The sequence below is a fragment of the Salmo salar genome, chromosome 01 (genome assembly GCF_965601325.2).
Source record: "Salmo salar chromosome 01, fSalSal1, whole genome shotgun sequence".
Taxonomy (NCBI): Eukaryota; Metazoa; Chordata; class Actinopteri; order Salmoniformes; family Salmonidae; genus Salmo; species Salmo salar.
Window position 1 is genome coordinate 176,729,338 of NC_138291.1, and position 18,305 is coordinate 176,747,642.

General features: G+C 45.3%; 1 protein-coding gene across 2 annotated transcripts in view; it reads right to left on the reverse strand.

Moving 5' to 3' along the window:
- Nucleotides 1-954: 954 nt before the first annotated feature.
- mapkap1 (MAPK associated protein 1) overlaps nt 955-18,305 on the reverse strand; it is a 125,577-nt gene continuing 108,226 nt past the window's right edge. Inside the window, exons 11-12 of one of the 2 annotated variants that reach the window (XM_082955283.1) lie at nt 4,512-4,609; nt 955-2,568 (exon numbers count right to left, since the gene is read on the reverse strand). In XM_082955283.1, coding sequence (XP_082811409.1) covers nt 2,455-2,568; nt 4,512-4,609 — 212 coding nt within the window. In that variant the 3' untranslated portion in view covers nt 955-2,454. 2 annotated transcript variants of the gene reach the window in all.

The following is an 18,305-nucleotide window of genomic DNA, read 5'->3' on the forward strand; positions in this document are numbered from 1 at the left end:
ATGGTACATTTATTTTGAGGAAAAATGTTTGCAACCCTCATGCAATTCAATTCCAATATGATGTTAAAGCCACAATCTGTAAAAATGTTAATATACACATATGTAGAAGTTTTAGAAATTACTAGAAATCTAGACTGTGACTTTATAAGATCAATATTTGGACTACTCGGGTAAGTTAATCAAGGACCTGCCTGTCCACAAAATGTATTAATGAGAAAGGACAAGATAGGCCTAACACTAGTACAATAGGCAACACTTAAACTCCAAGATATTCTGAGCCGGACAAATTGCAACTTCATCAACATTGGGAGTTTAACCTCGGTGGAGGGTGGGGAGGGACGGGGGACAGATTTACTGTTGCAGCCACTTCAGGAGCCACTGAGTCATCAGCTTCGTCCCGCATATTTCCTGGGCTGGAAACTGACAGGCCGGTTTGTGTTAGAGCCCCCAGGAGTCCCATTCATTAAACATCACTTATAAACCATGCAGAGAGGAGAGAGAAGCCCGACACCACACCTGGCCCCATCCTCCACATCGCCTCCCAGAAAAAGGGACAGATTTGTGGTTTGCTTTAAGATGGGAGGTTGGGACTGAATATGTTGAGAAGACAGCTTGAAGCTTGCCACGCAAGAACTCCAGTGTGTTGTGGGAAGTCTACTTTCCCCCCCCCCCCATGTGATATTTTGGTATTTTTATTCCCTGCACCGGTGAAATCTGATGTTTACACTACATGCCCGAATTGTGCCTCGCGGATCATTAAAGTTGTATTGAATTTAGAATGGGTGGAATGGTGGGTGGAAAGCTCTGCTATACACTTTATCAGCAACGTTGCCCTGCTTTGTGTCTTCTGAATGTATCCCAGAGGCACTTCAAGCTGTTCTGCTGCAGATGATACAATAAGAAACGTGTTTATAAAAAAAAAAAAAAGGGGGAGAGAAAGACGACAAAGGCAACAACATATGAGGAGAATTTATATAATGTCATTGTATTAACAACATCAACAAAATGCTGTAAAAAGTCCTACATTCCCTATGTGCCTCCCATCGGGACAGTCTGAACAAACATGATCTGTTCAACAGACAGTGCTTCATTCATTATTTTACAGTCCATAGATACAATGCAGAAAAAAATAATTGTATAGGTCACAGTAAAAAGTACAGGTAATAATTACATTTTTTGTTTGTTTGAAATCATAAAAATCTGTCGTCAGGTCGTACCCCTTCCTAACCCCTTGCTACCTTTGTTCACAAGAAGTAGTTTTGAGAGTTTTCTTTCAGACTCGAAAGTATGGAAATGCCTTCCTTACGTACTCATCTTTCTTGTGTTTTTAAAAACCCTCACAGCACCTCAGCAGAACTGGCATTGATTGGTAGTGAGCCACTATTTTAAAGGTTTCAGGCACTGAATGTACTATGGCCAAAGCAGGTTTCATCATATCATTTAATTAACCCTGAATGTAATCGTTATCTATATACAAATAAAAATGTAAGGATGTTCCCTTTACATACCAATGTACAACATAAGTCTGATTAAGTTTACATCTTCATACATAGAGAAGAGCAGAAGCGGGGGATTTAGTATTTTCATTGTCCTGATGGCTTCGGTTTTCACTCGAGACATCGGTATGCATTCAACTCTCAAATGTAGAATTGATTTGTAGGCAGTGGATGAACAGGGTTTCGTTGATTGACACTGGTGTTGAAGCAACACCGTGGTCCTCTGATCCATCCAGAGTTCATGAGATTGACAATAACAGGGGGGTGAGTTGCATTCCTTCATCTCCTTCAGAATAGGATTACAAGTCTCGCCTTTTCTTGTTTTCTATGTCTGCGCATTCCTAAAAGGACAAAGGGCAGGCAGAGAACTTTAGCTCTGATATGGCTGACGAGTGGAGACCCTTCTGTGAAGACATGGGAGTTTAGGAGGCAGCTCTTTAATTATATAGGATCAAGATGCATCTCCCTCATAGCCGCGAGAAGTAAGGGTGTCGAGGGTGCTACAGAGCCCCCTGATCAATCTAAATCAAATATATTTTTTCCCACAAAATTAGTGAACTAGGCCTTTACTGTATGAGCAGAGAACGAAAAACATCTTCCTGCGGCCTTGATCTCCCTCTCTTTTTATTTCTCATCATCTCTCACTCTTATTATATCTCTGACTGTGACACTCTTCACTCTCTCTCCATCCCTCTCTCCCTTGGCCCTCTGCTGTGAGAGTGAAGTCAGTCAGGGTCCAGACAGTGGCTCCAGGGTCCAGACAGTGGCTCCAGGGTCCAGACAGTGGCTCCAGGGTCCAGACAGTGGCTCCAGGGTCCAGACAGTGGCTCCAGGGTCCAGACAGTGGCTCCAGGGTCCAGACAGTGGCTCCAGCGTCCAGACAGTGGCTCCAGGGTCCAGACAGTGGCTCCAGGGTCCAGACAGTGGCTCCAGGGTCCAGACAGTGGCTCCAGGGTCTCTACTTCTTCTCCTTCTGGAAGCTGAAACTGGTGCGCCGGCTCAGTTTACGCTGCTTCTGGGCAAAGTAGTCCGCCCGCGACGTGCTGGCCCGAGACTCCAGGATGTAGTTCACCTGAGAATGAAAAACAAGGGATTGTGGGAAGTGTTTCAATCACAATATGTAGAAACATATATATATACACTACGCTACATAGCTTGTACAACTGGTTATTTAAATAAACATATTGGTGTTGAAATTTCAACTAGTCACAATTAATAAACAATTACAAAATCCAATAGCAGGACATATTACTTTTTCAAGTGGCATGGGAAACCAGATGACTGTCAGTCAGAATGACACACTCATGTCTCGTTACATCCAGTAGATGTCACTAAATGGGAACATATGCTACTTTAAGGAGAAACATGGACAGCTCATAAAAAGCAGACTTAAGAGCAGGGATGGCGGAGGTGATGATAACGTTGATAATTTTAATGGAGGTTTAATGCCTAGACCTGAGATATATAAAAGCTAAGCCTTTGGCCTTAAAGAGAGAAGGGACACTTCAAAAAACGAGTTTTAAAGGCGGAATTACCACACCCTGTGGGATCCTCCTCATCCATGCTGTTTTATGGGTAAAGGCATAAACATGCTGTCAATAATTTCATGGCTAGTAAAATCCTTGGCATTCACATGGAAACCCTGTGCTTTGACCAAAACATTCACACTCAGTTTTTTTTTTAATACGGTCTGGTGTTTGGTTATAATGTGCCTCAAGGGCACAGCTGTGATGTGATGTGTGTGACTACAACTTTTATGATGACGGGAAGCGAGGGGGCCCGCTCAAACGAGAGAGATGAGAGGTATGAGTTTGGATCAGATGAACATGCAAAATACTCAGAGAAATAATGTTGCTGTAAATATATCAACCATTTTAATTTTTTTAAGTACCATGTTTGTTTCCCTCACCTAATGTCCTCTCCTCTCATCTGCATTATACGGAGGTATAAATATATGGCCCTTCTTTTTCGACCCCCCCCCCCAAGCCACATTGGCTTTTAGTAATGAAAGCATTATTCCCTGCAATGTGTGGTCACGCTCAAGAGGAATACCCAGGGGTCAACTCCGGGCCCACTGAGATTTCGAGATGGAATCATCAGGATAAGGACACTCATGGGTCACACCTGCCAACCCCGGCTGACATGCCTCCACCGAGCCACGGCGATGACACGCTACTTAAAGCCCCGTCCCCTGAGAGTAGGGGACTAGAGTCCTCGCAATTTCACCCCACCTGCCCTGGCCTTCAACCTTCACCCCACCTGCCCTGGCCTTCAACCTTCACCCCACCTGCCCTGGCCTTCAACCTTCACCCCACCTGCCCTGGCCTTCAACCTTCACCCCACCTGCCCTGGCCTTCAACCTTCACCCCACCTGCCCTGGCCTTCAACCTTCACCCCACCTGCCCTGGCCTTCAACCTTCACCCCACCTGCCCTGGCCTTCAACCTTCACCCCACCTGCCCTGGCCTTCAACCTTCACCCCACCTGCCCTGGCCTTCAACCTTCACCCCACCTGCCCTGGCCTTCAACCTTCACCCCACCTGCCCTGGCCTTCAACCTTCACCCCACCTGCCCTGGCCTTCAACCTTCACCCCACCTGCCCTGGCTTTCAGGAGATGCTTTCCCATGCTCCACTTTCAAGACTTATTACAGAAAGGTCCTTAAAAGTAAATTAATCATCATTAATGCTAATTAAAGAGAGTATCATTATCTTCCGTATTTTAATGGTTACAGTTGAATTATCATACGCCGATGTGGTAAAAATGCCTCACGGCCTTAATCTACATTTTTAATAGGATATTTCATATTTGCATCTCTGAGTGCGCATACAATTAGGTTTTTAACCCTACGGGTATGTGGGAGACTGCATAATAATATAGTCAAACTGTCAATATCTGTCAATAGTGACTTGTACTCTGCAGACCTGACTTTGTAAAGTCGATGAAGTGGTTGCTAAAACAACATATTTCCATGTGATATGGAGGCAAAAGGTACATGGACCCACCCTATTACTCACCTTAAGCACAATCTCATTGACAGTAGCAGCATCAGACTCAAAGTACAGGGGCTTGTAGTCGTGGTTGCTGAGGTATGTGAGCTTGAATATTGCATGACCTGCAACACAAGGAGGAAGAGGACGTTAAATACAAGACAGTAAAACAAGGAATTTACACAAACCAAGAGACTGTAAAATCATTGTCCCCACAGCTGGGATAAGGCTCACCTTTATATTACAGTCAAGGGACAGGGCCTAGACCTTTATATTACAGTCAAGGGACAGGGCCTAGACCTTTATATTACAGTCAAGGGACAGGGCCTAGACCTTTATATTACAGTCAAGGGACAGGGCCTAGACCTTTATATTACAGTCAAGGGACAGGGCCTAGACCTTTATATTAGTCAAGGGACAGGGCCTAGACCTTTATATTACAGTCAAGGGACAGGGCCTAGACCTTTATATTACAGCCAAGGGACAGGGCCTAGACCTTTATATTACAGTCAAGGGACAGGGCCTAGACCTTTATATTAGTCAAGGGACAGGGCCTAGACCTTTATATTACCGCCAAGGGACAGGGCCTAGACCTTTATATTACAGTCAAGGGACAGGGCCTAGACCTTTATATTACAGTCAAGGGACAGGGCCTAGACCTTTATATTACAGTCAAGGGACAGGGCCTAGACCTTTATATTACAGTCAAGGGACAGGGCCTAGACCTTTATATTAGTCAAGGGACAGGGCCTAGACCTTTATATTACAGTCAAGGGACAGGGCCTAGACCTTTATATTACAGTCAAGGGACAGGGCCTAGACCTTTATATTACAGTCAAGGGACAGGGCCTAGACCTTTATATTAGTCAAGGGACAGGGCCTAGACCTTTATATTAGTCAAGGGACAGGGCCTAGACCTTTATATTACAGTCAAGGGACAGGGCCTAGACCTTTATATTACAGTCAAGGGACAGGGCCTAGACCTTTATATTACAGTCAAGGGACAGGGCCTAGACCTTTATATTAGTCAAGGGACAGGGCCTAGACCTTTATATTAGTCAAGGGACAGGGCCTAGACCTTTATATTACCGCCAAGGGACAGGGCCTAGACCTTTATATTACAGTCAAGGGACAGGGCCTAGACCTTTATATTACAGTCAAGGGACAGGGCCTAGACCTTTATATTACAGTCAAGGGACAGGGCCTAGACCTTTATATTAGTCAAGGGACAGGGCCTAGACCTTTATATTACAGTCAAGGGACAGGGCCTAGACCTTTATATTAGTCAAGGGACAGGGCCTAGACCTTTATATTACAGTCAAGGGACAGGGCCTAGACCTTTATATTACAGTCAAGGGACAGGGCCTAGACCTTTATATTAGTCAAGGGACAGGGCCTAGACCTTTATATTACAGTCAAGGGACAGGGCCTAGACCTTTATATTACAGTCAAGGGACAGGGCCTAGACCTTTATATTAGTCAAGGGACAGGGCCTAGACCTTTATATTAGTCAAGGGACAGGGCCTAGACCTTTATATTAGTCAAGGGACAGGGCCTAGACCTTTATATTACAGTCAAGGGACAGGGCCTAGACCTTTATATTACAGTCAAGGGACAGGGCCTAGACCTTTATATTAGTCAAGGGACAGGGCCTAGACCTTTATATTACAGTCAAGGGACAGGGCCTAGACCTTTATATTACAGTCAAGGGACAGGGCCTAGACCTTTATATTAGTCAAGGGACAGGGCCTAGACCTTTATATTAGTCAAGGGACAGGGCCTAGACCTTTATATTACAGTCAAGGGACAGGGCCTAGACCTTTATATTACAGTCAAGGGACAGGGCCTAGACCTTTATATTACAGTCAAGGGACAGGGCCTAGACCTTTATATTAGTCAAGGGACAGGGCCTAGACCTTTATATTACAGTCAAGGGACAGGGCCTAGACCTTTATATTAGTCAAGGGACAGGGCCTAGACCTTTATATTAGTCAAGGGACAGGGCCTAGACCTTTATATTACAGTCAAGGGACAGGGCCTAGACCTTTATATTAGTCAAGGGACAGGGCCTAGACCTTTATATTACAGTCAAGGGACAGGGCCTAGACCTTTATATTACAGTCAAGGGACAGGGCCTAGACCTTTATATTACCGCCAAGGGACAGGGCCTAGACCTTTATATTACAGTCAAGGGACAGGGCCTAGACCTTTATATTACAGTCAAGGGACAGGGCCTAGACCTTTATATTAGTCAAGGGACAGGGCCTAGACCTTTATATTAGTCAAGGGACAGGGCCTAGACCTTTATATTACAGTCAAGGGACAGGGCCTAGACCTTTATATTACAGTCAAGGGACAGGGCCTAGACCTTTATATTACAGTCAAGGGACAGGGCCTAGACCTTTATATTACAGTCAAGGGACAGGGCCTAGACCTTTATATTAGTCAAGGGACAGGGTCTAGACCTTTATATTACAGTCAAGGGACAGGGTCTAGACCTTTATATTAGTCAAGGGACAGGGCCTAGACCTTTATATTAGTCAAGGGACAGGGCCTAGACCTTTATATTAGTCAAGGGACAGGGCCTAGACCTTTATATTACAGTCAAGGGACAGGGCCTAGACCTTTATATTACAGTCAAGGGACAGGGCCTAGACCTTTATATTACCGTCAAGGGACAGGGCCTAGACCTTTATATTACAGTCAAGGGACAGGGCCTAGACCTTTATATTAGTCAAGGGACAGGGCCTAGACCTTTATATTAGCCAAGGGACAGGGCCTAGACCTTTATATTACCGCCAAGGGACAGGGTTTAGACCTATATATTAGCCAAGGGACAGGGCCTAGACCTTTATATTACAGTCAAGGGACAGGGCCTAGACCTTTATATTACAGTCAAGGGACAGGGCCTAGACCTTTATATTACAGTCAAGGGACAGGGCCTAGACCTTTATATTAGTCAAGGGACAGGGCCTAGACCTTTATATTACAGTCAAGGGACAGGGCCTAGACCTTTATATTAGTCAAGGGACAGGGCCTAGACCTTTATATTACAGTCAAGGGACAGGGCCTAGACCTTTATATTACAGTCAAGGGACAGGGCCTAGACCTTTATATTACAGTCAAGGGACAGGGCCTAGACCTTTATATTAGTCAAGGGACAGGGCCTACACCTTTATATTACAGCCAAGGGACAGGGCCTAGACCTTTATATTACAGTCAAGGGACAGGGCCTAGACCTTTATATTACCGCCAAGGGACAGGGCCTAGACCTTTATATTACAGTCAAGGGACAGGGCCTAGACCTTTATATTAGTCAAGGGACAGGGCCTAGACCTTTATATTAGTCAAGGGACAGGGCCTAGACCTTTATATTACAGTCAAGGGACAGGGCCTAGACCTTTATATTACAGTCAAGGGACAGGGCCTAGACCTTTATATTAGTCAAGGGACAGGGCCTAGACCTTTATATTACAGCCAAGGGACAGGGCCTAGACCTTTATATTACAGTCAAGGGACAGGGCCTAGACCTTTATATTACCGCCAAGGGACAGGGCCTAGACCTTTATATTACAGTCAAGGGACAGGGCCTAGACCTTTATATTAGTCAAGGGACAGGGCCTAGACCTTTATATTACAGTCAAGGGACAGGGCCTAGACCTTTATATTAGTCAAGGGACAGGGCCTAGACCTTTATATTACAGTCAAGGGACAGGGCCTAGACCTTTATATTACAGTCAAGGGACAGGGCCTAGACCTTTATATTAGTCAAGGGACAGGGCCTAGACCTTTATATTAGTCAAGGGACAGGGCCTAGACCTTTATATTAGTCAAGGGACAGGGCCTAGACCTTTATATTACAGTCAAGGGACAGGGCCTAGACCTTTATATTACAGTCAAGGGACAGGGCCTAGACCTTTATATTACAGTCAAGGGACAGGGCCTAGACCTTTATATTACAGTCAAGGGACAGGGCCTAGACCTTTATATTAGTCAAGGGACAGGGCCTAGACCTTTATATTAGTCAAGGGACAGGGCCTAGACCTTTATATTAGTCAAGGGACAGGGCCTAGACCTTTATATTACAGTCAAGGGACAGGGCCTAGACCTTTATATTACAGTCAAGGGACAGGGCCTAGACCTTTATATTACAGTCAAGGGACAGGGCCTAGACCTTTATATTACAGTCAAGGGACAGGGCCTAGACCTTTATATTAGTCAAGGGACAGGGCCTAGACCTTTATATTACAGTCAAGGGACAGGGCCTAGACCTTTATATTACAGTCAAGGGACAGGGCCTAGACCTTTATATTACAGTCAAGGGACAGGGTCTAGACCTTTATATTACAGTCAAGGGACAGGGCCTAGACCTTTATATTAGTCAAGGGACAGGGCCTAGACCTTTATATTACAGCCAAGGGACAGGGCCTAGACCTTTATATTACAGCCAAGGGACAGGGCCTAGACCTTTATATTAGTCAAGGGACAGGGCCTAGATCTTTATATTACAGTCAAGGGACAGGGCCTAGACCTTTATATTACAGTCAAGGGACAGGGCCTAGACCTTTATATTACAGTCAAGGGACAGGGCCTAGACCTTTATATTACAGTCAAGGGACAGGGCCTAGACCTTTATATTACAGTCAAGGGACAGGGCCTAGACCTTTATATTACAGTCAAGGGACAGGGCCTAGACCTTTATATTAGTCAAGGGACAGGGCCTAGACCTTTATATTAGTCAAGGGACAGGGCCTAGACCTTTATATTAGTCAAGGGACAGGGCCTAGACCTTTATATTACAGTCAAGGGACAGGGCCTAGACCTTTATATTACAGTCAAGGGACAGGGCCTAGACCTTTATATTACAGTCAAGGGACAGGGCCTAGACCTTTATATTACAGTCAAGGGACAGGGTCTAGACCTTTATATTAGTCAAGGGACAGGGCCTAGACCTTTATATTAGTCAAGGGACAGGGCCTAGACCTTTATATTACAGTCAAGGGACAGGGCCTAGACCTTTATATTACCGTCAAGGGACAGGGCCTAGACCTTTATATTACCGTCAAGGGACAGGGCCTAGACCTTTATATTACAGTCAAGGGACAGGGCCTAGACCTTTATATTACAGTCAAGGGACAGGGCCTAGACCTTTATATTAGTCAAGGGACAGGGCCTAGACCTTTATATTACAGTCAAGGGACAGGGCCTAGACCTTTATATTACAGTCAAGGGACAGGGCCTAGACCTTTATATTACAGTCAAGGGACAGGGCCTAGACCTTTATATTACAGTCAAGGGACAGGGCCTAGACCTTTATATTAGTCAAGGGACAGGGCCTAGACCTTTATATTAGTCAAGGGACAGGGCCTAGACCTTTATATTACAGTCAAGGGACAGGGCCTAGACCTTTATATTACAGTCAAGGGACAGGGCCTAGACCTTTATATTAGTCAAGGGACAGGGCCTAGACCTTTATATTAGTCAAGGGACAGGGCCTAGACCTTTATATTACAGTCAAGGGACAGGGCCTAGACCTTTATATTACAGTCAAGGGACAGGGCCTAGACCTTTATATTACAGTCAAGGGACAGGGCCTAGACCTTTATATTACCGCCAAGGGACAGGGCCTAGACCTTTATATTAGTCAAGGGACAGGGCCTAGACCTTTATATTAGTCAAGGGACAGGGCCTAGACCTTTATATTAGTCAAGGGACAGGGCCTAGACCTTTATATTACAGTCAAGGGACAGGGCCTAGACCTTTATATTACAGTCAAGGGACAGGGCCTAGACCTTTATATTAGTCAAGGGACAGGGCCTAGACCTTTATATTAGTCAAGGGACAGGGCCTAGACCTTTATATTAGTCAAGGGACAGGGCCTAGACCTTTATATTACAGTCAAGGGACAGGGCCTAGACCTTTATATTAGTCAAGGGACAGGGCCTAGACCTTTATATTACAGTCAAGGGACAGGGCCTAGACCTTTATATTACAGTCAAGGGACAGGGCCTAGACCTTTATATTAGTCAAGGGACAGGGCCTAGACCTTTATATTACCGTCAAGGGACAGGGCCTAGACCTTTATATTACAGCCAAGGGACAGGGCCTAGACCTTTATATTACAGTCAAGGGACAGGGCCTAGACCTTTATATTACCGCCAAGGGACAGGGCCTAGACCTTTATATTACAGTCAAGGGACAGGGCCTAGACCTTTATATTAGTCAAGGGACAGGGCCTAGACCTTTATATTACAGTCAAGGGACAGGGCCTAGACCTTTATATTACCGTCAAGGGACAGGGCCTAGACCTTTATATTAGTCAAGGGACAGGGCCTAGACCTTTATATTAGTCAAGGGACAGGGCCTAGACCTTTATATTAGTCAAGGGACAGGGCCTAGACCTTTATATTAGTCAAGGGACAGGGCCTAGACCTTTATATTACAGTCAAGGGACAGGGCCTAGACCTTTATATTAGTCAAGGGACAGGGCCTAGACCTTTATATTAGTCAAGGGACAGGGCCTAGACCTTTATATTAGTCAAGGGACAGGGCCTAGACCTTTATATTACAGTCAAGGGACAGGGCCTAGACCTTTATATTACAGCCAAGGGACAGGGCCTAGACCTTTATATTACAGTCAAGGGACAGGGCCTAGACCTTTATATTACTGTCAAGGGACAGGGCCTAGACCTTTATATTACAGTCAAGGGACAGGGCCTAGATCTTTATATTACAGTCAAGGGACAGGGCCTAGACCTTTATATTACAGCCAAGGGACAGGGCCTAGACCTTTATATTACAGTCAAGGGACAGGGCCTAGACCTTTATATTACAGTCAAGGGACAGGGCCTAGACCTTTATATTAGTCAAGGGACAGGGCCTAGACCTTTATATTACAGTCAAGGGACAGGGCCTAGACCTTTATATTAGTCAAGGGACAGGGCCTAGACCTTTATATTAGTCAAGGGACAGGGCCTAGACCTTTATATTACAGTCAAGGGACAGGGCCTAGACCTTTATATTACAGTCAAGGGACAGGGCCTAGACCTTTATATTACAGTCAAGGGACAGGGCCTAGACCTTTATATTACAGTCAAGGGACAGGGCCTAGACCTTTATATTACAGTCAAGGGACAGGGCCTAGACCTTTATATTACAGCCAAGGGACAGGGCCTAGACCTTTATATTACAGTCAAGGGACAGGGCCTAGACCTTTATATTAGTCAAGGGACAGGGCCTAGACCTTTATATTAGTCAAGGGACAGGGCCTAGACCTTTATATTACAGTCAAGGGACAGGGCCTAGACCTTTATATTACAGTCAAGGGACAGGGCCTAGACCTTTATATTAGTCAAGGGACAGGGCCTAGACCTTTATATTACAGTCAAGGGACAGGGCCTAGACCTTTATATTAGTCAAGGGACAGGGCCTAGACCTTTATATTAGTCAAGGGACAGGGCCTAGACCTTTATATTACAGTCAAGGGACAGGGCCTAGACCTTTATATTACAGTCAAGGGACAGGGCCTAGACCTTTATATTAGTCAAGGGACAGGGCCTAGACCTTTATATTAGTCAAGGGACAGGGCCTAGACCTTTATATTACAGCCAAGGGACAGGGCCTAGACATTTATATTACAGTCAAGGGACAGGGCCTAGACCTTTATATTACAGTCAAGGGACAGGGCCTAGACCTTTATATTAGTCAAGGGACAGGGCCTAGACCTTTATATTAGTCAAGGGACAGGGCCTAGACATTTATATTACAGTCAAGGGACAGGGCCTAGACCTTTATATTACAGTCAAGGGACAGGGCCTAGACCTTTATATTAGTCAAGGGACAGGGCCTAGACCTTTATATTACAGTCAAGGGACAGGGCCTAGACCTTTATATTACAGTCAAGGGACAGGGCCTAGACCTTTATATTAGTCAAGGGACAGGGCCTAGACCTTTATATTACAGCCAAGGGACAGGGCCTAGACATTTATATTACAGTCAAGGGACAGGGCCTAGACCTTTATATTACAGTCAAGTGACAGGGCCTAGACCTTTATATTACAGTCAAGGGACAGGGCCTAGACCTTTATATTACAGTCAAGGGACAGGGCCTAGACCTTTATATTACCGCCAAGGGACAGGGCCTAGACCTTTATATTACAGTCAAGGGACAGGGCCTAGACCTTTATATTAGTCAAGGGACAGGGCCTAGACCTTTATATTACAGTCAAGGGACAGGGCCTAGACCTTTATATTACAGTCAAGGGACAGGGCCTAGACCTTTATATTACAGCCAAGGGACAGGGCCTAGACCTTTATATTACAGTCAAGGGACAGGGCCTAGACCTTTATATTAGTCAAGGGACAGGGCCTAGACCTTTATATTAGTCAAGGGACAGGGCCTAGACCTTTATATTACAGTCAAGGGACAGGGCCTAGACCTTTATATTACAGTCAAGGGACAGGGCCTAGACCTTTATATTAGTCAAGGGACAGGGCCTAGACCTTTATATTACAGTCAAGGGACAGGGCCTAGACCTTTATATTACAGTCAAGGGACAGGGCCTAGACCTTTATATTAGTCAAGGGACAGGGCCTAGACCTTTATATTACAGTCAAGGGACAGGGCCTAGACCTTTATATTAGTCAAGGGACAGGGCCTAGACCTTTATATTAGTCAAGGGACAGGGCCTAGACCTTTATATTACAGTCAAGGGACAGGGCCTAGACCTTTATATTACAGTCAAGGGACAGGGCCTAGACCTTTATATTAGTCAAGGGACAGGGCCTAGACCTTTATATTAGTCAAGGGACAGGGCCTAGACCTTTATATTACAGTCAAGGGACAGGGTCTAGACCTTTATATTACAGTCAAGGGACAGGGCCTAGACCTTTATATTACAGTCAAGGGACAGGGCCTAGACCTTTATATTACAGTCAAGGGACAGGGCCTAGACCTTTATATTAGTCAAGGGACAGGGCCTAGACCTTTATATTACAGTCAAGGGACAGGGCCTAGACCTTTATATTACCGCCAAGGGACAGGGCCTAGACCTTTATATTACAGTCAAGGGACAGGGCCTAGACCTTTATATTACAGTCAAGGGACAGGGCCTAGACCTTTATATTAGTCAAGGGACAGGGCCTAGACCTTTATATTACAGTCAAGGGACAGGGCCTAGACCTTTATATTACAGTCAAGGGACAGGGCCTAGACCTTTATATTAGTCAAGGGACAGGGCCTAGACCTTTATATTAGTCAAGGGACAGGGCCTAGACCTTTATATTACAGTCAAGGGACAGGGCCTAGACCTTTATATTACAGTCAAGGGACAGGGCCTAGACCTTTATATTACAGTCAAGGGACAGGGCCTAGACCTTTATATTAGTCAAGGGACAGGGCCTAGACCTTTATATTACAGTCAAGGGACAGGGCCTAGACCTTTATATTACCGCCAAGGGACAGGGCCTAGACCTTTATATTACAGTCAAGGGACAGGGCCTAGACCTTTATATTACAGTCAAGGGACAGGGCCTAGACCTTTATATTACAGTCAAGGGACAGGGCCTAGACCTTTATATTAGTCAAGGGACAGGGCCTAGACCTTTATATTAGTCAAGGGACAGGGCCTAGACCTTTATATTAGTCAAGGGACAGGGCCTAGACCTTTATATTACAGTCAAGGGACAGGGCCTAGACCTTTATATTACAGTCAAGGGACAGGGCCTAGACCTTTATATTACAGTCAAGGGACAGGGCCTAGACCTTTATATTACAGTCAAGGGACAGGGCCTAGACCTTTATATTAGTCAAGGGACAGGGCCTAGACCTTTATATTAGTCAAGGGACAGGGCCTAGACCTTTATATTAGTCAAGGGACAGGGCCTAGACCTTTATATTAGTCAAGGGACAGGGCCTAGACCTTTATATTACAGTCAAGGGACAGGGCCTAGACCTTTATATTAGTCAAGGGACAGGGCCTAGACCTTTATATTACAGTCAAGGGACAGGGCCTAGACCTTTATATTAGTCAAGGGACAGGGCCTAGACCTTTATATTACAGTCAAGGGACAGGGCCTAGACCTTTATATTACAGTCAAGGGACAGGGCCTAGACCTTTATATTAGTCAAGGGACAGGGCCTAGACCTTTATATTAGCCAAGGGACAGGGCCTAGACCTTTATATTAGTCAAGGGACAGGGCCTAGACCTTTATATTACAGTCAAGGGACAGGGCCTAGACCTTTATATTACAGTCAAGGGACAGGGCCTAGACCTTTATATTACAGTCAAGGGACAGGGCCTAGACCTTTATATTAGTCAAGGGACAGGGCCTAGACCTTTATATTACAGTCAAGGGACAGGGCCTAGACCTTTATATTAGTCAAGGGACAGGGCCTAGACCTTTATATTACAGTCAAGGGACAGGGCCTAGACCTTTATATTAGTCAAGGGACAGGGCCTAGACCTTTATATTAGTCAAGGGACAGGGCCTAGACCTTTATATTACAGCCAAGGGACAGGGCCTAGACATTTATATTACAGTCAAGGGACAGGGCCTAGACCTTTATATTACAGTCAAGGGACAGGGCCTAGACCTTTATATTAGTCAAGGGACAGGGCCTAGACCTTTATATTAGTCAAGGGACAGGGCCTAGACATTTATATTACAGTCAAGGGACAGGGCCTAGACCTTTATATTACAGTCAAGGGACAGGGCCTAGACCTTTATATTAGTCAAGGGACAGGGCCTAGACCTTTATATTACAGTCAAGGGACAGGGCCTAGACCTTTATATTACAGTCAAGGGACAGGGCCTAGACCTTTATATTAGTCAAGGGACAGGGCCTAGACCTTTATATTACAGCCAAGGGACAGGGCCTAGACATTTATATTACAGTCAAGGGACAGGGCCTAGACCTTTATATTACAGTCAAGTGACAGGGCCTAGACCTTTATATTACAGTCAAGGGACAGGGCCTAGACCTTTATATTACAGTCAAGGGACAGGGCCTAGACCTTTATATTACCGCCAAGGGACAGGGCCTAGACCTTTATATTACAGTCAAGGGACAGGGCCTAGACCTTTATATTAGTCAAGGGACAGGGCCTAGACCTTTATATTACAGTCAAGGGACAGGGCCTAGACCTTTATATTACAGTCAAGGGACAGGGCCTAGACCTTTATATTACAGCCAAGGGACAGGGCCTAGACCTTTATATTACAGTCAAGGGACAGGGCCTAGACCTTTATATTAGTCAAGGGACAGGGCCTAGACCTTTATATTAGTCAAGGGACAGGGCCTAGACCTTTATATTACAGTCAAGGGACAGGGCCTAGACCTTTATATTACAGTCAAGGGACAGGGCCTAGACCTTTATATTAGTCAAGGGACAGGGCCTAGACCTTTATATTACAGTCAAGGGACAGGGCCTAGACCTTTATATTACAGTCAAGGGACAGGGCCTAGACCTTTATATTAGTCAAGGGACAGGGCCTAGACCTTTATATTACAGTCAAGGGACAGGGCCTAGACCTTTATATTAGTCAAGGGACAGGGCCTAGACCTTTATATTAGTCAAGGGACAGGGCCTAGACCTTTATATTACAGTCAAGGGACAGGGCCTAGACCTTTATATTACAGTCAAGGGACAGGGCCTAGACCTTTATATTAGTCAAGGGACAGGGCCTAGACCTTTATATTAGTCAAGGGACAGGGCCTAGACCTTTATATTACAGTCAAGGGACAGGGTCTAGACCTTTATATTACAGTCAAGGGACAGGGCCTAGACCTTTATATTACAGTCAAGGGACAGGGCCTAGACCTTTATATTACAGTCAAGGGACAGGGCCTAGACCTTTATATTAGTCAAGGGACAGGGCCTAGACCTTTATATTACAGTCAAGGGACAGGGCCTAGACCTTTATATTACCGCCAAGGGACAGGGCCTAGACCTTTATATTACAGTCAAGGGACAGGGCCTAGACCTTTATATTACAGTCAAGGGACAGGGCCTAGACCTTTATATTAGTCAAGGGACAGGGCCTAGACCTTTATATTACAGTCAAGGGACAGGGCCTAGACCTTTATATTACAGTCAAGGGACAGGGCCTAGACCTTTATATTAGTCAAGGGACAGGGCCTAGACCTTTATATTAGTCAAGGGACAGGGCCTAGACCTTTATATTACAGTCAAGGGACAGGGCCTAGACCTTTATATTACAGTCAAGGGACAGGGCCTAGACCTTTATATTACAGTCAAGGGACAGGGCCTAGACCTTTATATTAGTCAAGGGACAGGGCCTAGACCTTTATATTACAGTCAAGGGACAGGGCCTAGACCTTTATATTACCGCCAAGGGACAGGGCCTAGACCTTTATATTACAGTCAAGGGACAGGGCCTAGACCTTTATATTACAGTCAAGGGACAGGGCCTAGACCTTTATATTACAGTCAAGGGACAGGGCCTAGACCTTTATATTAGTCAAGGGACAGGGCCTAGACCTTTATATTAGTCAAGGGACAGGGCCTAGACCTTTATATTAGTCAAGGGACAGGGCCTAGACCTTTATATTACAGTCAAGGGACAGGGCCTAGACCTTTATATTACAGTCAAGGGACAGGGCCTAGACCTTTATATTACAGTCAAGGGACAGGGCCTAGACCTTTATATTACAGTCAAGGGACAGGGCCTAGACCTTTATATTAGTCAAGGGACAGGGCCTAGACCTTTATATTAGTCAAGGGACAGGGCCTAGACCTTTATATTAGTCAAGGGACAGGGCCTAGACCTTTATATTAGTCAAGGGACAGGGCCTAGACCTTTATATTACAGTCAAGGGACAGGGCCTAGACCTTTATATTAGTCAAGGGACAGGGCCTAGACCTTTATATTACAGTCAAGGGACAGGGCCTAGACCTTTATATTAGTCAAGGGACAGGGCCTAGACCTTTATATTACAGTCAAGGGACAGGGCCTAGACCTTTATATTACAGTCAAGGGACAGGGCCTAGACCTTTATATTAGTCAAGGGACAGGGCCTAGACCTTTATATTAGCCAAGGGACAGGGCCTAGACCTTTATATTAGTCAAGGGACAGGGCCTAGACCTTTATATTACAGTCAAGGGACAGGGCCTAGACCTTTATATTACAGTCAAGGGACAGGGCCTAGACCTTTATATTACAGTCAAGGGACAGGGCCTAGACCTTTATATTAGTCAAGGGACAGGGCCTAGACCTTTATATTACAGTCAAGGGACAGGGCCTAGACCTTTATATTAGTCAAGGGACAGGGCCTAGACCTTTATATTAGTCAAGGGACAGGGCCTAGACCTTTATATTACAGTCAAGGGACAGGGCCTAGACCTTTATATTACAGTCAAGGGACAGGGCCTAGACCTTTATATTACAGCCAAGGGACAGGGCCTAGACCTTTATATTAGTCAAGGGACAGGGCCTAGACCTTTATATTAGTCAAGGGACAGGGCCTAGACCTTTATATTAGTCAAGGGACAGGGCCTAGACCTTTATATTACAGTCAAGGGACAGGGCCTAGACCTTTATATTAGTCAAGGGACAGGGCCTAGACCTTTATATTAGTCAAGGGACAGGGCCTAGACCTTTATATTAGTCAAGGGACAGGGCCTAGACCTTTATATTACAGTCAAGGGACAGGGCCTAGACCTTTATATTACAGTCAAGGGACAGGGCCTAGACCTTTATATTACAGTCAAGGGACAGGGCCTAGACCTTTATATTACAGTCAAGGGACAGGGCCTAGACCTTTATATTACAGTCAAGGGACAGGGCCTAGACCTTT